General features: G+C 36.8%; 2 protein-coding genes and 1 pseudogene across 2 annotated transcripts; 1 reads left to right on the top strand and 2 right to left on the bottom strand.

Annotated features, from left to right (window-relative positions):
• Positions 1 to 2,409: 2,409 nt before the first annotated feature.
• On the bottom strand, positions 2,410 to 3,333 carry LOC147502912 (uncharacterized). Its single transcript, XM_086604648.1, has one exon. It carries the CDS (start codon positions 3,331 to 3,333, stop codon positions 2,410 to 2,412), a length of 924 nt encoding a protein of 307 aa, XP_086460774.1.
• Positions 3,334 to 7,026: 3,693 nt separating this feature from the next.
• LOC147502911 (uncharacterized) lies at positions 7,027 to 7,907 on the top strand (annotated as a pseudogene).
• A 585-nt stretch (positions 7,908 to 8,492) lies between these two features.
• LOC147502910 (uncharacterized) lies at positions 8,493 to 21,386 on the bottom strand. The gene is given in 28 exon segments (XM_086607728.1): positions 8,493 to 8,925; positions 9,042 to 9,128; positions 9,253 to 9,395; positions 9,483 to 9,588; positions 9,689 to 9,781; positions 10,125 to 10,250; positions 10,343 to 10,439; positions 12,577 to 12,714; positions 12,792 to 12,912; positions 12,997 to 13,121; positions 13,215 to 13,297; positions 13,383 to 13,504; positions 14,456 to 14,510; positions 14,512 to 14,570; positions 14,655 to 14,798; positions 14,898 to 14,934; positions 14,936 to 14,977; positions 15,121 to 15,231; positions 15,334 to 15,508; positions 16,123 to 16,238; positions 16,399 to 16,476; positions 16,632 to 16,750; positions 20,012 to 20,174; positions 20,275 to 20,408; positions 20,498 to 20,614; positions 20,698 to 20,863; positions 20,962 to 21,123; positions 21,191 to 21,386. Coding segments are annotated over 28 exon segments (3,234 nt in total). The 5' UTR covers positions 21,380 to 21,386; the 3' UTR covers positions 8,493 to 8,799.
• Between the last annotated feature and the right edge of the window lie 1,005 nt (positions 21,387 to 22,391).

Below are 22,391 nucleotides of genomic sequence, written 5' to 3'. Positions count from 1 at the left end.
GTATTCAACATACATTTTGAAAAGCTAAGCAAACAACTATCTATCGTAAGTGGGTTGAACAATAACAAGGTATTCATATTGCTCATTATGTTCCTTATTATCCAAATTTTCCAACCTCTCCTACTCCATACATTCTAACCACCCCTCTTAGTCCATACACTCCAACCCCTCCTAGCCCATACATTCCACCCCTCCTTCTTAGCAGTTTAGGTCGTTTTCTTCTTCTTGATCAACAAGCAGTGTTAGTCAGTCTCGTGGTAGACGAACACGTACGCTCTCCCAATCCATTTCTGAGGGATGAAAATGAAGAATATGAAGCTGATGATTTTTAGTTGTAACATTTTTAATTTGAAGTTGTATTGACAACAATCTTATTCAACAAATCACAATTTTATTTAAACAAAACAAACTTGATGAAAGCACACTTAAAAACACACTTAACAGAAAATACAGTTAAGACAAATCAAACTTAAACAAATTTTTTAGTTGTGGCGTGCACCATAACGCGTGCTCCAATGATGTTAAACCCGGATCATTATTTAATTGTTCATTAGTAGCTCTACAACAAATACTTAATGTCCTGGCTACCGTGTTTTGCAAAATCACATGTTCATTACTCTGCATCTCAACTTCATGTCGCAATCGTTCATATGAATGTGGTTTCCAGTTTGGTAGTTGTACATTATGCTCATTCTCAACAATCATGTTGTGAAGTATAATACATGTCTTCATTATATGAGATAGGGTTCCTCTGTCCCACTGATGAGCATACTTGCTAACAATTACAAATCTAACCTGTAAAACACCAAAACCACGTTCCACATCTTTACGAGTTGATTATTGCATTTTTGCAATGTTAGTATCCATGGGACTAGCAGGAGATGAGATTGTTTGAATCAGTGTAGCCCTTGGTAATAGTCCATGTTGTAAGGATTGTTATTAACTTGATAAACACGAGTTAGAGTTATTCTTTTAACTAAATTATCAAATAAATGAGAATTATCTAACACATTAAGATCATTACACGATCCAGCCATTCCAAAGTATGCGTGCAAAACCATAGCTCATGGTCTACTCATCGCTTCCAAAATCCGCGATTCGGCTTTTCTAACATGGCCCAAATGAGTTCCATGCCACGCGCAATTGGACAAATTTTCCATACCCAATGCATGCAATCTAAACTACCCAACATACCGGTCAACGGCGTTCTTCACCTAATGCAAGCAAGCGTGTTACATCTTCTTCCGTTGGGTTTTCGGTATTGTTTTTCAAAACAGGTTGACAACTGCATTGCATAAATGATGAAGTGATTCACGAGCCATACTCTCAACAAGTTTTATCTAGTGATCCATTGAATCGGTTGGACAACCATAAGTAAGCATCGTATTGCAACCGTCATCTTCACCAAACTTCAAAACCCGGGCAAAACCAAGAGCATCACAAAAAGGCTTAAAGTATGGATCAAAATTAGTTACAATTTCCAATATCACGGTGATAAAGTGGTTTTCTCATATGAAACCTACGACAAAACTTATTTGCTTTATAATTGGGTATAGCAAACAAAATAATCGCCACCAATCGTTCATGCGCACCAACACGATCGCGGTTAGTGTATTCTCTACCTTAAACAAATCCACCCCATTTTAGTACAAATAAATCGTTGATAGCGGAATCATTATCACCTTTGCAATCAGTATCACTTTGCATTTGTTGAATGATTGCGGCGGTTTCATCATCATCGTCGAAAATTAGTTCACTTACTCGCTACTATTACTACTAGAACCTATGACAAAATATAACAAATTTATGACTAAAAACTTAAACCGATGAGAGGAGATGAAGATATATATGGATGAATGGTGTTTCACTTTATCATATATCCTAGAAAATGGAGGAAAATGATGAGCCAAAATGAATTGGCCAAGGAAATTGAGGGAATAATGAACTGGACAAATTTACATGTAAAAAAAAAATTAAAATTGGGATGGGACAAGTATTCCCGACCGAAATAGAAACCAAAATTTAGAAAAAATCGTTAGTATATAGCGTGATTTTAGCAATTTTACTAAATGAGTTTAAGAGTGTCATTGAAGAATTAGTTGCACCCAACCAAACCGCTTTTTATACTTGGGTGCAATATTCAAGACAACCTTCTCTTATCTCATGAAGTGCTAGGAAGCTATGGTAGAGCTCACATCTCTCCAAGATGCTCTATTAAGATAGACATAAGGAAGGTTATTATGATACAAGTGAGTTGGGAGGCTATTTTTCATATATTAAAGAGATTTAATATCCTTTTTTTTTTTGTTAAAGGTAATTGATTAATTATAAAGAATAAGGCTTACATGATATCAAAGGTAGCAGAATAGAGAAAAAAATAAAATACAAGCCTACACTATAAATGAAAATCTAGTGAACAAAACGATAATAAGTCGTATGATGGTTCTCCAGATGAATCAAGAAAGAAGGTCGAGAAATCCACCATATACTATCTCCCTGTGTTAATGCAGCCCCCTGTCTGGCGCAGCTGTCCGCTCCCAGATTAGTCTCTCTCCAAGATGGAGTGAGATTAATCCATGCCGCTTTTCCTTTCAAAGATTGCCAGATTTCTTTGACTCTCCAATGCGTTGTGTTGTTCTGGAAAGCCTGGACAACTGAAGTAGAATCACATTCCACCCAAATATAGCGCCAACCCAAATCAATCGCCTGTTTAATGGCCTGGATAATAGCCATTGTTTCTACCATGTAGTTAGTGGATATACCCATCCCACCAGCAGCCGCTCCCAAGAAGTCTCCTCTGTAGTTTTTGAAGACATATCCCCACCCCGATCTTCCCGAATTTCCTTTCGAACATCCGTCAGTGTTTATCTTGAGTATACCCGGAGGAGGAGGTAGCCAATAACACTCAAAGATTTTTGGGGACCTGCAAATTTTGAGCTGTAGCTGAAAATGCTTTAGAATCTTGAGGTCATGCATCGAGTTTTCCATAATCCCCGAGGACTTATGGTGCGCTCTTGTAATCGCTCTCCTGACCAAGAAGCAAACTTGTGTGTAGCTTGGAACTTTGTCGTCATAGAGGGCTTTGTTCCTGGTTTTCCAAAGACTGACCATGATCGTCAAGGAGCAAGTTTTCCACATATCCAAGATGAGAGAGCTATAATGCTTGCTCTGCTGCCTCACATCAGAGAAGGACTCCAGTTCTCGCTGAATTTGAAAGATTTCCTGTGCAAACTTCCAAATCTTCCTAGCAAAGGCGCAAAGATTGCCTTTGAGAGATTTAATATCCCTCAAAGGATGATTGACTGAATTTTGATTTGCATAACTACTCCACATTATTCCATCTTGTTGAATGGTTCTTTGGAAGGGTTCTTTCAAGGGAAGAGGGGGCTCAGACAAGGTGATTCTCTCTCCCCTTATCTCTTTGTAATGGTTATAGAGGTTCTAAGCAAATTTTTACATGATGGTATCAATTCTAAGACTATCAAACCTCATCCCAAATGCAAGAAGATTCAACTCACACACTTGTGTTTTGCTAATGATTTGTTGATATTCTCAAAGGGTGATTTTGAGTCTATTAACTCTATAAACCAGAAATTGCAAATTTTTACTGCTGCAACAGGCCTCATGATCAATACAACAAAGACTACTATCATGGTAGGAGGCATGAGTGATGATGATACAAAAGCTATGGTAAGTACTATGCAAATTCAGTTGGTGTCTCCTCCAGTTACTTACTTGGGAGTTCCTTTAGTAGCATCCAGATTGGGTATTGAGGACTGTCTTCCTTTAATGGAGAAGGTTACTAAAAGAATCACCAGCTGGAAGACGAGATTCCTCTCTCATGCAGGTCGACGACTTCATCTGATTATTTTAGTTCTCTCTTCGTTCCATGTGTATTGGTCTAGATCTTTCATGCTTCCTAAAGCTATACTAGATCACATTGTCAGTATTTGTTCTAACTTTTTGAGGAGTGGGCCTGAACTCTCCAACAAGATACATCAAGCAAGCTGGAGCACTATGAGCTTAACTGGGGAACAAGGTGGGCTTAATATTATGGATATACACAAAAGTGGAGTAAGGCTGCATATTGTGGTTTAGTCTTTAAAGTGGCCACTAAGGATGATAGTCGATGGGTCAGATGTGTGTATGCCCAACTTATAAAAAATAAACACTTTTGGTCTATGGATATCTCTCGAGGTTGTTCATGGATTTGGAGAAATGTTTTAAAGACAAGAGTACTTGCAGGAAGGTTCATTAGACAAAGACTGGCAAATGGGAAGAAAACTAAGGTCTGGCACGATCTATGGTGTAGTGACATCCCTTTGTACCATAATCAGCAAGCTAAGTTTGATTGGGCTACTATCATTGGGCTGGAAGCTACAGTAGATGTTCTTATTAGTGATGGCGAGTGGAACCACCTTGTGCATTTATTGTATGATGATGATTTGAAACATTGGATTCTTAACACTGAGATCCATGGCAATCTAGAAAAGGACACCATCACAGCTTGGAAATTTCACCACAAGTTCGGCATACCAAGCTCTAAGAAGAGAGGCACCACATATCAGATGGGCTAGTCTTGTATGGGGAAAACTGGTACATCCTCGACACTCCTTTTGTACATGGCATCTATTCTCTAATAGCTTACAAACACAAGATAGGCTGATAAAGAAGAAGGTCTTGGAGCACTCTCAATGTTGTTTCTGCAACAACAACAATGAGAATCCGAAGCATTTGTTTTTCGAATACCTTTTTTCTAAAGAAGTATTAGAGGGTATAAAAATTTCTTGGGTATAAAACACGGATACTAGGAATGCTAATCATGAATGGTCAAGTATCTTCAGAATTTGTTTGGCTAACAAGACAAAATTTGAGGTTATAAGGGCTTTTTATATGTGCTTCAAGTCGGTTTCATATGACATGAAAGAAACAACATAAGATTTCAAAACACTCGATAATCATCTCAAGTTCTAGTTCAAAGGATCATTGCTGATACAAGGTTTTATATTCAAGCCAATATGGAATAGGTACCGGACTCGATCGAGAACAGAGTTTTGCTTAATAGATTGAGGTTACATGCTAACTTCAAGGATATGTCCCCAATTCAGTGCATCTGGCACAAGCCAATAGATGGGAAAATGAAACTCAATACGGATGGATGTGTAGGAAATGGTCAAGCTGGTATTGGTGGTGCTATATGGAATGAGCTTGGTGAAGTTGTTATGACTTTTACTGGGCTTAACTCGAATACTTCAGTTATATACCAAGAGTTACTGACCATTAAAAAAGGACTGAATGCTTGCATCTTGTTGCAGTACTCAAGAGTAGATGTGGAGTCAGATTCAATGAGAGTAATACAAGCTATGAAAGGCTCGAAGCAACCACCTTAGTATTGCTTGAATATTCTTATAGCAATTTTGAGTCTTATTCCATTGTTTGAGGTGATAGAGTTTAAGCACATATACAGATAATCAAATATGGTTGCAGACCACTTAGTTTCTCTGTATAGTACTGGTATGGATACAGGTACTTGTGTAATATTGTTTTCTACCGTACCCCTCTTACTGAAACTCTTTCTAAACTTGTAATAGAAGATAGGGAAAGAAAAGTGTACTATAGATCTTTATATTAATGGAAGTAGGGAGGCTATAATCCCAACTACTTAACTTTCAACAAAAAAGATTTTAGCAATTTTACTAGCAGAAAAAAATTGATGTGTCACAGTTTTTTTGCGTTGATGATGCTCTTACACTTTGATGTCCAAATATATTTGAACGCAGTAATATTTGCACACGGACTTTTGCTGGACTGAGTGGTTGCTAGTCGCCTAGTCGAGCTTTAAAAAGTGAAGAAACAACCTCCCCTGGACAGGACAATTAGAAGCAGAGAAGCTCCATTATTTAGTGGAAGGTAGTGATGATCACACCCTTCCCGTACTTAAATGTGGGTCACTCAGGGATAGGTTCATAATAAGTTCATTCTCTTTTCTTTCTATGACGATAGGACAATCTAACGAAACAGAATATCACTTTCAATCAGTAACTGTCTATTCAATTTGTTAATGAAAACTCCGTCCCACCCATGGACGAATTGACATGTGTATCCCCAGTACATATTAGTCGGAGTCAGCTAATTTTGTTGCTCACCAGTTCACATCGTTTCGAACTTTCAATGGCTTATTAATGATCGATGTACGATTGTCCCCATTGAAGGCGACTGGTGCCTGGGGGGGGCGTGGCCTGGCTCTCCCTTTGCGTAAAAATAGTAATTTTACTCTATTTCTTTACCTTTCTTTGCAATGTTTCTTCTCTTGCAGTCTTCTCAATCTCCATTTTATTAGGCGTCAATCTTCAACTTTATCAGTCGTCATTGAACTGTTATTTCTATGTTTAGCTATTAATAATTTAATACACGAAGCTATGAGCCTATTATGAGGACTTGTGACCCCCAAATGCTTTAGAAAAAATGTTACTATTGCAACCCGGAACTTAGATTCCTGGTTCAGTCTCTGCATCAAAATGGACTTCTACATTAAATTTGTAAAAAAGAAGAAAAATCAAACGTACTTAATTGTCTTTTGCAATGAAATTACACAGATATATACACGAACATGTTAGCGTCGTTTGTCTCTAAAATTACAGATCAACCGAGTTATATTTCTATACTGTACAGTGTCTGTATTTCTTACTTTCTATTTTCTAACGAAGCTTAAAACGAACATCTCTTTCTTGATCTTGAAGACTAGATGGCATGGAATCGTACTAATGGTCCCATTCCCACCAAAACCAACCAATGCTTAATAGCTCTGTCACTCACTCATAAATTGACCCACTCAAAAAAAAAACTTATATATAAATGATTAGCTAATCGTTAATAAATTCCATAATCAAGAATTATATAGCGATTTCACCAACTGAAAAAGTGGCATTTAAACATTTTAAAGAGGCCAAGGGAGCTTTCTCTTCTTCTCTATTCATCATCTCAATTTCTCCAAAAACCAAATGTAAACACATCTCAAAATGGCTCCATTCCGACTCCGGCACTCGAAACGCAGCCCCCTTCGTGTTTGGCTTCTTCAAACCCAAAAATCTCAATTTCTCCTCGTGGGTGGAAACCACACTTCTTCAAGATTCTGCTCTCGCTAATTTCATAATTCAATAGAATGGAAATAAAGCTTTTGAAGCTACAACTCATATACCAAACTCACTCCTCCAAAACTCTTCTCCTCAAAATCTTCATCTTCGCTACACTCATGGCATTAATCCCATGCTTTGATCTCATCTACGTACTCAACGGTTGCAACATTATAAACTCACCAATAACATTCCAAACAATCAATCTTCACATGAACGTTACAGAACTCAACTCCTCATTCCACACTCTACTCTCCACAAACTACCTCAACCCAAACTTGAAGAAAACACTTATCATAGGTAGCGAATCAGCGAGAGCCGTAATGGTAATGAGAAAGCTAGGCTTCGGGACACGGTTGGTGTAAACTCAAAGCCGTGTTCATCGTTAGTGAAACGAGGGGACATATATGCATTACCGTTAAAGGAAGATTCATTTGATTTTGTATTTTCAACTGCTATGATTGATGGAGTTAAAGTACCAGCTAGAATGGTATTGGAAATGGAAAGAGTTTTGAAGGAGGGACGTGTTGGGGTTGTATTGAGACGTGTGGCGGGGAATGTTGTACCGGCTAGAGATGTTATGAAAGCTGCTGCACCGGTTTCTTCGTATTTGAAGTTTTCAGATGTTGTTGATGTACGTACTGTTAATTGTACTGTTATGGTGATTTTCAAGAAGAGGTTTCTTGGTGGATTGGAGCAGGTTTTGAAGAAGGAGAAAGTTTCTGCTGCTCCTTTGCTACTGGCTGCTGAGTGAGACTATAAAATTTCTGAGATGTTACTATTAAAGACGAGTTATTCGAGGAGAATGTGGGTGTTAGTTTCCTGATTGATTGTGCTGAAATAAGAGTTTGCAGAGACTTTGATCCCTGGCAATATGGGTGGCTGACTGAGCTGGCTGGAGAATCTTTAGTATCAGACTTAGAAAATAGTGTGCGACGTACTTCTTATAATTTTATTTGTTGAATAAAACTACAATGCAGGAGTGAATATGATTGATATGTGACTTACGAATTATCTTAATAAAAAAAAAAAAAAACTACAAAATGGGAATTTGTATATGCGTTGAATACCTCAGGATGCTTTTATACATCCAGTGTTGCGTATGCCTATTTAAATTTGAACCCGCTGCTTTCATTCCCCAGAAACTCAAACCTCTGTAGTTGATATATATAGTAATTTCGGTTACAACCATTTGCTGAACAATTAGGTGGATAGTGGATACCATCTACATTATAACCATTCGGTGGACGGTTGGAGTTGAGTCTTCACTTGCAATTGAAAATGTTGAATGTGGAATCCAAATATCTTGAAACAAAGAACACATAAAAGGAATTATTGACTGACTGTGAGTAGAATAACTGAATAACAAACCTTCCGCAACTATTAACATCATTGTTTTTTTTTTCTTGTCCAAAAAAGAGTTCACAAAACTTCCAAATCCGGAATTCTTTGAGCAGGAAAAAATGGGGTTACTCAGTTAAGAAATTATACAAACTGAAATTTTAATACACATCAAAATGCATTTAATGGCCTTGTTACACTCTCACCAGCAAATGCAATACGAGAAGCCAACGATACACTCTACCGCGCCACTTAAAAATATATGGAAATCCACGGGAAAGATACCATTCTTTTTAAAAAATTGATACTATTGTTACAATTCTAATCAGTTTCTAAGCTTGGGAGCCTTGAGCAAATGAACACTCCTCACAAACCCCTTGCCGACCTCACCAACATCTCTTAGGATATCAATAGGGTCTCGATTTTCATCAGTTTCTTCTCGAACACGTTTCTGCAAGATTATTAAACGAAATAAGTGGATAGTAGGTGGTCATATTGGTGTTTCCACTCAGCTGAACTCTGTTGAAACCAAAATTTATACAAGGTTGCAGGCCCATGTTTACTTACATTTGAATCTGGTTTCTCCCATGTCAGGCCGATAGCATCACCTCCAAGCGAATCATGCCACAACTTAAATGTGTTCTGAAATTCTCCCTACAATTTAAAAAGAAAAAGATGACTTGATCAGAAATCCAGGCTAATGGATATTGCATAGCATTGGAAGAGCTGTCACCACTCACCAAGCCCATATGTGAAAACAGGTAAACACACAACTTACCTTGAGATCCTCCATGAAGCACCTCACTGGGTCAAAGTTTACCATCAGTGTCTTCTTCATTTCCTCCAAACTCTCCTTCATATTTCCATGCAACATGAATGGATGAAACTCACTACTAGGATCCCCTTGTGCGACATGTCTCCCTGTTCAAAATTGTGCATCGTAAGGCCATTAGCACCAAATGGCATGGTACGAAGAAGATGGAATTAAATAGGAAAAAGGGAAAAAACCTTGGTTCATATCTGAAGGGAAGAGAAGGCGTTGAGGGAAAGGTAGTTTATCCCTATGGATAAGAATTACAGCATCATAGTTGTTCAAAGGAGTCCGGAACAAGCACTAAAAGCCAAAATGTGTCGCAGGCAAACAAGAAAATGAATCAGATACAAGGTGTAAACATATCATGGCGTATGAGTATTAATGGCTCAGACCCACTCACCTCCCATTTTCGAGAATCACTCTGAATTTGCAGGATCAAGTTTGTCAGAAAGTCCGCGCTACTTCGTGCATAGGCCACCAACCTTTTAAGCTCCTTTTTCGTACAAAATATGCAAAATCAGTTCATCAATGAACAAAGTAATCCCTAAACGGACATTACCCTATTTTAGAATGACCGAAAATGTTGTCAATTATGCATATTCATGATAGAAAATATTTACCACCAACCTGAAAGTTCACAACCGACCTTTGTGAACCATCCACTTGGATACATTAAAGTTGATGAAAGATCAGGGTTCGGCGAGGACAATATGGTTAAACCTCTTTATACGTTATTTATACAATATAACACATCATCAAGTGAGACATAAACCTAAAGAAGATTAATCTTAAAAAGCAACAAAACATTTATAAAAGTCATTATGGGCACAACATACATATGAAGTTGGTGAGGATCTTGTCCAAGCTTCAGATGCATTGTCATAGGTAGTCGCCAAAAACATTGCTGGTTCCATATTTTGTACAATTTCATCATAGTTCTTTCTGCTCAGCATGAAGTTCTCCTATTCGGAAGATTGGGAATATTATAACATCATGAAACAAATAGACGTCTACAGTTCCATTTGCTCATAAAATTCAAAGTTGTGGCACTTACATTAATCTCCTTTTCATCTTTCGAGGTCAAATCATTGTTTATGTCAATAATTAAAGGAGTAAACATCCAATCATAGTTCGACAGAAACCGCAAGAACCTGGCAAAAGAGTCGTCAACATTCATGCAACAAGCAGTATTAGTAAGACACCAACTTTCCAACGTATAGAATATTAAAATGTGGTCAGTGATACAGGTCAGTCCATTTGTGATAAAAACAAAGATGTTGTCAAATTACAAGGAAGAGGCATTCATCCTATATTTAATGATGTCACAAAGAAATCAATTCACCGGAAGATGAATGTGCAAGTGCAACTCTCGAAGAAATAAAGAATATATGTGACCAACCACAAATAGTTCTGATCTTGTTCCAGTAACAGAATAGGTCAATATTCATAAGCAAAGGATGATCTTAGGATCACAGAGTCCAATGTAAGAAATTTGGATAACAATCATCTAATCAGATGATCTTATTCCACCCACCCATCGAATTCTCCTAAGACAAAAGTAACAGAAAATTATAGTCCAGGAAATCTTAGACGGTTATAATTTCTAATTAGTAAGACTTCCTACACGCCCAATGCTGATCAAGCACCTAGACTTAATACAGTTATTCATTTACCAGTGTAATAATTGGATAGTAACATAAGCATGATAATACTGAACCTATATGGAATCCCTTAGTTTTGAACCCACCCCCCACACTGAGAAGAGAACATAAAACACATCAATATCAAACATACACACCCATCCCAAACCAACTATTTGTACTCTTTAAAAACCCTTCAAACATACACACTTTTCTTTTTAATCATCGAAGATGTCAATGTGGTTGTTAGCCCAGGTTGACCCTTGGTGTCTTTGGGATCATCTGGCTTTCCCTACAAAATCACAAAGACAAAATCCCAACCCCACCCTAAGCGTTTGTAGCTGGCTGCCATTGGCTTTTACTTCTAAGGTCAGATCAGGGTATGTTTCAGGCTTGAGCTCAGCTTCAGGTTTTAAACCTCAAAGACAAGTAGGAAATAAGAGTTGCACAGACATTGAATTTACAAGCTACACAATAGTTATACAATGAAAATAAAAATCGTGACATGAATTAATTAACAAAACTATGAAAACTAAACTAGCAATGTGAATTATGTTGTCCAAGCTATTCTCCATTCAATTAGAATTTCACATGAATTGTGTTGACTACACAGTAGTTGATACAATGTAATTTGAACTTGCCACATGAATTTGGTTGCCTACACTATACTTGTACAACGAAAACAAAACTTGGCATATGAAATATATTGCCTATACCAGTCTATCTAATTAAAAAACTAAACTTGACACGTGCCCATATAAATTAAAATATGTACACTATGTTCTGTGCTTGTCTATTCGCTCGGGCTTCAAAGGACATACATTCATAACCAGCCCTAATGATTCCACTATGGCACATGCTGGGTAAAGCTAAAAAGTTTGGGCTGACCCAGGTCAGTTCAGGACTTCAGCTAAACTTCCATCCCTGCCATGCAGAAAAACTCACTCGACATTAATTTTATCATCCTTGTTCCTTATTGGTACATTTAGTTGACACACAAAAAAAAAGGAGAAAAGTATGAGTGTCATCTTGTATAAAGTGAGTGTTTATATCCAAGATATCACAAGTCAACAGAAAGAATATGGCTCAAAGATAACAAAGTTACAGTTATATTGTAATAATGAGCACTGTTCTAAAAATCGGTCTAGGCGGCCGCCTAGGCGATCTCTAAGCTAGGATGTGCCCAACCGTCGCCTAGGCCCAAGTCGTTTAAAAAATTGGTGGACCAACTAGGCGGACCGATTAGGAGGGCTAGGCGGTTTAGTCATTTTTTTATTTTTATTTTTTTGAATGATTAAATGTCGAAAATTAAAGGCCCGTGTAGGCTTAAGATTTGAATGAGTTTAAAAGATTAAAGTCTAATGTAAATTATATGATAACAAAGAGTATGTTTTTATATTAAGTCGATATTCTTCAACTATTATGCATTTTTGTAATAAGTATTTTTGTTTGTGTTTATTTTTTGAGTTATGGTAAATGATTTTCTTCATTTCTCGTAGTATAGGTGTGTATTACTATATATATTAGGAAAAAAAACCGCCTAGCACCTAGCCTGTCTAGGCACTGCCTAGAAGGCCTAGGCATTCTCCCACCGCCCGACTACCGCCTAGCGTTTTTTAGAACACTGATAATGAGTGATGAGCTACACCTTAAAAATCCAGTGATCCGTGAGCAGGGGACAGAGAACGGTAAAGGTTTCAGAAAGAGATGAGCAACCAATAACTCAATTGCTTCTTCTGCTAGGTATGAGGAGAACAGATGTGAAGAGATCCACCGTTTTGCAAGCCTTCAGAAAAAGAGAACTTAAAGGGGTAAGACGGAAAGAATTAGACAAGTATCATTCTAGAATGGGAAGACCCTCACCGGACAACAGGGGCGTATATAGGGTAACAACCCTGCAAACCATTAATCATGCTAGAATGCTGACCGCGGATGAATAGCTCCTTGTCTACGCAAGAGATCCGCTTCATTTGAACATTGTCAACTACAAAGAAAATTTTCATGAGTAAAAGCAAGTATATGCAAAAAATAGTGATACGAAAAAAGTAACAATAATAAAAAGCCTCACATTGCTTTTTCACCATGTTCAGCCCTCTCTCATGCAAGATTTCAAGACGAAATGCATAGCCAGACATAAGAACATCAACATCATCCTCACTAGCAATACATGTCATACCCCAAGTCTTCTGTAGACTGCAAAAACAATATCAGAAAATTTCCAGAAAAATAACATATTGTTATTGGAATAAAACTTTCTCTAGAATAATAAACATCCAAAAGACCCACCTCTCCCCAATTTGTAAAAGGAAAGCAGATTTAGTCTTCTGAATGGCAACATCATCCATTGGCCAGTTTCCTGAACCCTCCAACTAAACCCAAGCAAGAAAACAGTCATCAGACAAAATAGATGGACCGTGACATGCACAAAAAGAGATTGGTTGCCAGCTGTCTTACCTGAATCATGACTTTCAGTGGTTGAACACAAGTTGGACTGAACTTAGGTGATTTTCGGCTAACATCCTTTTCATAGGCCATGGGATGAGGTTCAGGAGGAAAAACAGATGTGAACCTAAATGCTGCGTGCATATATAAAATAGTGACTTGTCAAAATATTAATAATGGTAAACAACTAATTCCCACTAAAGTAGTCTTACTTTAATAATGGTAAGTCCAACCCAGACTACACGAGCACACACTAAGAAAATGCAAGCGGTTTAGGATTACTATAATATGTCAAGGGCAGTACATATTTTTGGACCCAGTTATGACTAAGTAGTTAAATTTATTATACCATCTTTATGATAATATGAAAATAAATAAATATATTGACAAACTATTTGATTAAATATCTGTAGTCATCTATGAGTAAGTATTTGAAGGGGCGCAGTAGAATATCACAGATAGTATCCTCACAAGATTCAGAGTTTGCAATATCTACATGTACACGATGGCATATTTAAACCATTTAGTATAATATACCAAAAGAATGTTAAGGCCAACTGGTATCTCTTTCTATCTCTACCAAGACGTAGTTCCTAATGTAAACCTTTCAGGGTCCCGGGACATGTGATGCACCACACAATAAAATGCTTCTCACTTTAATTTGTAAGACTTTTATGGCGTCAAAGATAGCTCATTTTACATCTACGAGTTTTACGGCAACAGAAAACTATATTTAAATAAATTGTCTGTTGGGAAGCGTTCAAACCATTGGCTTTCCCTCTACTTAATCTTGCCTCAATTAATATGATTTCGACAAGGGAAGGGGATGCAAGGGTGGAAATGTGGAGCCGCTGAGCAAAGTATGAATGAAGTGTACAGAAATCAGTGTATATTGTTTAATTGGCCAATAATTACAAAGCGTTGAGGGGGAAGAACTTGAATCCAAAGGCTTTTCCACTAAAATTAAAATTTGCCTCAAGCAATATGAGGGGTTTGAATGGTTGAACTGTTGAACAATATCCAGTTGAGTCTATGCAAGTAGCATTTATTTTGTAAACAGTTACATTAAATTCAGGAAAAATAACCTGAATCCAAAGGCTGCACGCTAGATACCCTCAAAGGAATGTCTTCTAGGGTTGCATAAGCGCTTTGACAGAACTTTGAATGCCCCAAGCAAATTTGCACAGAATGAGATTGGATCTGCAAAGCTTCACAAAACTCATTTGCAACAAGACGCCTTGTGAAAATGAAAAGTGTTCACAAAAGGATAATAATAGAAATTACCTCCCACGCCATGGAGAAGAGAGAAATCAAGTTGATCTGCAACATGTACCATATTATCCTTCGATATAGAAAGATGACGTATAAGAACATACTCTGTAATTCTTTTAATAATGAGATGTCTTTCCCATTGCCCACATTCCCATACTGTTCAAGAAAACATGAGACAGAAGCACATTAGATAATGGACAAACTCACATAACGAGAGCAAAATATGAATAGCCAATATAAGATTGCAAGTCATACCTGTGCTTTCTGCAATCCTCCCATCTTTGAATCTCGAGAAGCTCTGCCTTTTCACCCCAAAACCTTCTGAATTTCGCAGTCTAGTTGAGCGATGTGTTAACATCAATATGTATCAAGGAGAACAACAATAACAAAAACACAATAATAATAAAAGCAATTATAAAAACCAACAGCAATATGTAATAATGATGTGGCGGTGAGCCGGTGATGACGGTGGTAATACCTCCACTTTGTTATCAGCATCTGGACCAATATCAACCACTCTAAAACTGTTTTCAGATGAACTGACTAATATTCCAGCAAGCAAGGGATCATTACCGAACTTAGAGAAACCCTATAATCAGAGGCATTTCTAAAAGGAGTCAAGGCGATTTTAAAATGACTGTTACAGCATAATGCTGATTCTCTAGACATTGTATTGAAGTTAGGATCTCACCTCTTCAATTTTCCATTCAGAAGAACTGTTTCTCCAAGTAATGCGGATGAATTTCGCTCTATCAGTCAGTCCTTGTTCCAAAAGTGAATGTACCTTTTCCTCGTATGTTCTCCAGCATTCATTGTCCAAGCAATATCCAGATGCATACACCATATTACCTCCTCTCATATTCAAGCTAAAGAGAGCAAACATGCATGAAATAAGTAACTGGAGAGAAGAACACTGGCCTATGAAACCTCCAAATCCAGGCACAGCACCCAATGTTTTGAGTTGTGACTTAACAGTTGTAACAATCTTATCTAAAAAAAATGACAGTAAGTATGGCTCCTACTCTAACTTCATGACCTGTAAACAATTGTCAGATTACACACAATAAAAGTGACATAGGGCGAAGAGCTGCATTCATATTCATCCTCAACTAGTAAAAGTAAAGAAAATGGGTATTGCTGAAAGCTCAAATTTTATGGAATGACAATGTTGCATAAAATACATCTATATAGTTCGTTGCCAAACACTTAAAGATGGTTACATTATGAAAGAGCATTGGCAATATTATTAAGGTATGAGGTTCACAAAACTTGTGCCAACAGTACTGTAAACTCAACACTTATTCACCTGGCGAAGTTTATGAAGAAGAAGTGAATAATCCTCATAATTGATAATTTGATATAATTAACGGAACCACAGCTCAAGTAAGAGCATACTGTAGTTGGTCAAAGAGAACCGGGATACAGTTTTTTCCTTGAATAACATGATGTATTTAACATATATAGACTTTACTCTACTTACCTTATGATATTGTCATATTTAGCAGGAAACTCAACCTTCGTCATGAAAACCTCCTCAAAACCACCATCTCTACATTTGTCGAGGCATTTAAGAGTTAGAGAAGCCTCGTCTTGGAGCTGGAATGTTGGAAATCATCAGGTGGGGAAAACTTGTTTTCATATCCAACAAAAATGGAAAAGGAGAAATGGGGAAATAGGGAAATAGGAAATGTGGTCATTGAAATGCAACAGTGCATAAATAATAGTGTAAGCCACATGTTCGTTCTCAGAATATTACCTCAAGATAACCACTCCTTGTAAGCCGAAATGTCAAGTTAAAATGAGAAGACGAATCCACAATAACTACTGGAAACAGCTGTTGATATTACAACACCTCTATATTAGAATGATTTTAGCTCATATAATTAGAAATAATTAAATAAATTGTTTACAAAATTAATAAATACAACAAATTTTAGAACCTCTAATCTAGTGTAAGTACAGTAAGAACAAGAGCAGCAGGATAACGACCTTTTTTGAGATAAAATCCTTTTTTTTATCAGCAACCGTCTTTGACAAAATTACTTCTTTCTCATGAAAAGCACCTTCAGGCTGCAGCAAAAGGCCTCTGACCCACAGTTTTGAAGATGCTGTGAAGAATTTATCAGATTCATTAGTTCGTGCTTGAATATCAATATTCAATAGCTTAGTCGAGAAAGAAGAATGAAAACAATTAGCATCTATATTATAGGAATGCATAGATGAAATTATAGTAGCAAAAGAAACGTGAAGACATAAATACTTACTAAAGCCATAAAATCATATATACTTTTATTATAGGTTGAAAATATCACATCGCCAAGCAAAGTGGAGAAGCAAGTTTCAAGCTTCAAGCTGACAAGATTAGAAATCTAAATAAGTGCAGTTCAAAACCGGCTACGACAAAAAAATGAAAACACAATATTTATTTGCAATTTAGCAAAGAATATTTATTTCAACTATAAAACTCAATTAGTTTCAATGCTTTACATCACAAGTGTTACAATAGTTTACAAAAGTGAGTCTCGTAGCAAGATGCTACTTGAGCATCGAAAAGTGCGCTAGCGCCCAATTACATCCTCCTTACAATGGAAGAGTATACCAATTACGAATTCATTCTAGGTAAGTCGCCCTTTTGTTGTTGGCTAACAAGTACATTTCTCAAAATTGTTCCTTCAAAGTCCTTCCCCCACCCAAATATTGTATCTTCCCAAACGGAAAAAGTTTCTACAGTGGCAGGTGTGAAAGCTACTACACCTTTGACAAGGTTGCTCCATCCAATAACAATACTCTCCACAAAAAAGTTCCATAAGGATCACTAGGTTCCTTCATAAACCACTTACTAGCCCCTCCACATACTTATCTGCCACCACTATACACCAAAAATGGTCCTCATCAAACTATAATATTTCTGAAACTTACTTAAAGCCAAACTACAATTTCACGATGGCTAATGGATTATTGAGAACTTGCATCCTCAAATGATTTCATCCAACATCACGTGTTATGACTACTGTCACCAAAGTACTCCTTTTTATTTAAAAAAAGTTGTTTAAAACCCGAGATTATGATGAGGTGTATTATATTTGTTTGTAACCCGAGATTCAGTTTATAATCCATTCTAAACATTTTTAAAAGCGTATATTACGTGATATTCAAAATATCAAGTTTAAAATTTCCATATTTCTATTTGAAAAAAAGAAAGGATTATATTATTTTCTAAAACCTCTATATTCATTTTTCCTACCTTCTAGTGATGTTGCGAACCCTAAATATATTTCTATTGATACTTGTCAAGTTCTCTTATGGTGTTGAAGCTAGAATTTCGTAAATATCTATTGTCGAATGTCGGTTTTGATTTGATTTTTTTTTTAGTTCCGTTTTATTTCCCCAACATTTTTTCGCCTTTCTTTCCATTTTTGCGAGGTGTTCTGATTTAAATCGAATAAGTTTTTTTTTTTTTTAAACAAAGTTTACCATTTTCAACCCACACCATACTTGGTGTCAATGGGCCATTTATGAGTATAAAAAATAATAATAAGATGATCAACCACAACAAAAGACGTGCAGACACAGAAAGAGGATAGAACTGGCAAGAGAATAACATAGATATCTCCAATTGATGTAAAACATGAAGGCATTTTATTAATTGAGGGTAAAAAATAACACAAAAAAGGATTATTGAGAATTCTCTAAACACCTCATCCGCCTTTAAATTAAAGAAAATAAAAACACCCAGGTCATCACTCCCGAACATGTGCTTAGACGAACTTGCATGCACAATTGGCTCTCACAAACTCATGGGAACAAGTAAGATTGTCTATCTAATTAAGAAATGCTGATCAATTCAAAAGATGTGGGAAAAAATGCTGATCAGTTAAAAAAAGGTTTTTCATATACTCAACCTTCTTTTTTGTTTTTATTGGAGCCTTTGTAGCCGCCTCTGAAGCATATCTAACACTACACTGCTTAGGATGAATGCATTTAGATTCACACTCCTGTAAGTACCATACATAAATACCAAACATCCTGAGCTAGGATGCAATGAATCAAAGAGCGGTCAACCAATTGTACACATGCTTTGCACAAAGATGAAAAACTCCTAATATCTGTGTTGGGTTACCAAGCTATCAAGTACAGACATAGAATCCAAGAAAGACACAGCTTTAGAAGTTTGGAATCTTTCTAGGACCCCAAGGAAATGCACAAGGATTCGAAGTTAAATGCATGAATAAACAAAACAAATGTAGAACAAACAGATTCAACAGATCCATGATCGCCTATTTTTGCTCGAAGTGGTCAAGATTGAGGTATCTAAGGATTTGATTTTAGTTCTCAAACTATTCCCTAATATTTTAAGTCTCTCGTAGAATTTCAAGTACCAAAGAGAAAACCACAACAGCCCACAGCAGGTACTTGTTGAACAGCGAAAGGAAAAAAATTCTTAAAACTATGCCTGCTTCTGTGTGCTCAGAAACTTACAGCGTAATCTCCCACAACTACATTGAAAGTAAGCGCCTTTCGACTCTACTTGTCTACCACAACTACATTGAAAGTAACTAGGCATCCGTAAAATGCACAACTTGCTTCACTCAATCCACACATTATGCACCCTATATATGACAAAATGACACTCCCACGACACTGAAATGCCTCGCCAGATCTCCATAACCACGTTCAGTGTATATATACATGATGCAAGTATGCAACTTTGAGATGGAACTCATACCTTGAGTTTTTGGTTCACTAATTAGTCAAGACCAAGTAAGATCCAATACTGAGAGATTCCACCTAGCATCTAGGTGCAACCCTCTATTCCCAACAGATAGCTTGCTTTCTTTCTAAGAGGCCAAAAAAGAATCATAAAATTTGTTACTGTCGTTCTTATTTCCTTAAGCACGTTGTAGTTGTGCCTAAGTTTGATTGTTCCGTCACAACAACACACGTGTAACATCAAGTTTACAACAATGTTCTCAATATTCATCTTTTTCAGAAAACTCCAGTATCAACTGAAACCAGTCTAAAGGTAAAAAAAATAACAATAAATAAATAAATAATTGACGGCGGACCTTGGGACAATAGTGAGGTTGCCCCATTGGGGTCTGTAGCTCATGGGTTTGACTCATGGAAACAGCTCATTAACTTGCTGGAACAAGGCTGCCAACATTTGACCTTACACACAACCAGATTTGGAGGGAGCCTCATGGGACAGGGGTAGCCCTTTTCTTTAAGAATGTTAAATAATAACAAGTTTCGGGTAACAAATCAGCCAAAAAAACTAGAAACTCGGAGTAAATAAATAAATACAAAGTAAGTAAGAGGGGGGGAGGGACTAGTGATTGCGGAGACGTTGGGTATGATGAAAAACATACCAATGAAGTCCAATATAGCACGAAATATCTGCAAGGTGTTCATGGACCTATTAATAATGTGTTTCCCTTCCAACTTCGTCGCAAGGAACGACATGATGACAGAAAGTAGGAACCCATTTATGCAATCATAAGCATAAATAGAACTTCTTTGCCGGGCCCACACCTACAACATAAAAAATGCTGATTTAAATTCGATCACCCTAAAAGAGCAAATAGTAGAAAGCAATTCAACTACCAAACAGTCCAAGTACTATGCAACGTACTTTCGTCAAAATTAAAGCTTCACCCAATTCCTTCCACCCGACGAACACCTTCCTAATATACTCTGAATTCTCCACTAGGAACATATCTTCCAAAATGCTAGTATTATACTTTGGTGTAGGTGGGCATGTATCCCCTTCTAACCAAATTCCACAAAAATAAAAAAATCAGTTGGAAAACGGAACCAGATAACAAATACTTTCAAATAAAATAGTTCATACTGACCTTGCTTTAGCGTGTGAAGGTTATTTCGAGTCAATTTCAGCTTTCCAATGTCAAACAACGACGTAGCTACTGGAATTAACCTAATAGAAAACCCAGGTAGTTCAACCAGCTCCTTGACTACTACCCAAAGACATAATTAGTTCAACACTACACTCTTTATAAAATTCCAGATAAAAACAACATTGTGTAAAACAACACACCTGGATATACAACTAAAATAGGTTTCCGCCCCTCATTTTGAAACGTCTCCCATTCGATCTTTTTAACCCCGGAACATTTACTTAAATACTTCTTAATAACACATAAATACAGACATCTCTTTCCATGGTATCTATGATTCAAATAGTCTTTTTCATGAAAACACTCCTGCCCACCATAAACAATATGAAATACTATTAATTACAAACTTCAATATTCAAATGTCACACTACACAGTAAAACTCAAATGTTTATAATGATAATACCTTGGGCAAACAAATGAAAACATCGATACTGGTACACGGCTTAGCAATCGTCTGTGTTAAATAACTTCCACCAATTTCAATAAATTTCGGCTTCTTGAAAGTGAATTCAACTTTATCAGCACCAATATCTCTAATAAAACCTGGAGCTAAACTAGCATCAACCTACAAATTTAAACAAAAAAGATTAAAACTTTAAGACTTTGAACTGAAAATAAACAAAAAAGATTACCTTGAGATTTTGTGGAATGTTTTGTATGGAGTTTTTGATGGTGGAAACAGTGTTTTCTATGAAAGTGGTAATGGAAGGTGAGTTGTAATCAAGTTGAACTTCTTTTAAGAGCTCTATTAGTTTTAATTCCAAGGCAGTTGGGATGATGACGTCACCATTCTCCATTGTTGTGAAGAATTGAGGGGACATTTTTTTTTTTTTTTTTTTTGGAGAGGAGAGACTCAGAGAAAGAGGGTTTAAGGATGGAGATGGGTTTTAGGGAAAATGAAGAAAGAAACTTATTGGGCCGGTCTGGGCCTGTATGATTCACTACTTATGGACTTCTATGTTAGTCTGTGAGGCCTAAACTCAAGTGTAACCACAAGCCCACACGAAAGTGGGTTTTGACAATGTTCGAAATTATTCTGGGCGGCCGAGAGATAGAGGATTCGCACACGGTAGTAATCTAAGACCATTAATCTTTGTATAGTTGAGAATGCTCCCGGTGACCCCGTCGCTCTCTTTTTTTTCTCGAGACCAACACATCAGATTTTATATAAAAAAAAGGAATTGTACGCCTTTTTTTGCCGATTTCAATTGTTCGTAACCCAAAATACATAAAAACCTATTTTCATACTCTCTTTTTAATTTTACAAAATACTTTCCACTCTTCAAAAAAAAATTCATCTCTTCAAACCCTTTCTCTTATTCTTTTCTTTTTCCAAACCAAATCTCTAAACAAATCACAATCTCAAGATCATTAGACGCCTCTCGACCCAATACCATTCATGAATAATACACCTGATTCTGATTATGAGCCTTATTCTTATTTTGTTTACACCCCGTATCAAATACTTCAACTTTCTAACCCATCTCAACAATTGGGTTGTTTCAATTATTGAAGATCTTTGCATTTGTTCATGGGGAACCATCTCAAGATGATAATAAAAGGTCTTCCACCGGGTTGATTCCAAAGCTATAATCTTTCATGAGAAAGTGACTAAGACAATTATCAAGGAACGAGAGACCAATAGAGATGGTTCTCTTAGCACATGTATGTTTTCTTCCCTCTTTCTCTTTTTGGCTTCCCGAACATGTTGGCTTTTGATACTAAATCAAGCTATGGTGTTCATTTATCTTATGTAAAAGGTCCGGTGTTCAAACAACTTATTGAGGTATTGAATTAATCTTACCGACAACTGTTGGTGTACATTGGTGGGCC

This window comes from Coptis chinensis, chromosome 4, assembly GCF_015680905.1.
Source record: "Coptis chinensis isolate HL-2020 chromosome 4, ASM1568090v1, whole genome shotgun sequence".
Taxonomy (NCBI): Eukaryota; Viridiplantae; Streptophyta; class Magnoliopsida; order Ranunculales; family Ranunculaceae; genus Coptis; species Coptis chinensis.
This window is presented reverse-complemented; position numbering and strand designations above follow the sequence as displayed.

Excerpts from the sequence above, each read along its gene's own strand:
- LOC147502912 (XM_086604648.1), bottom strand. The coding sequence starts at position 3,333 with ATGTGGAGTAGTTATGCAAATCAAAATTCAGTCAATCATCCTTTGAGG.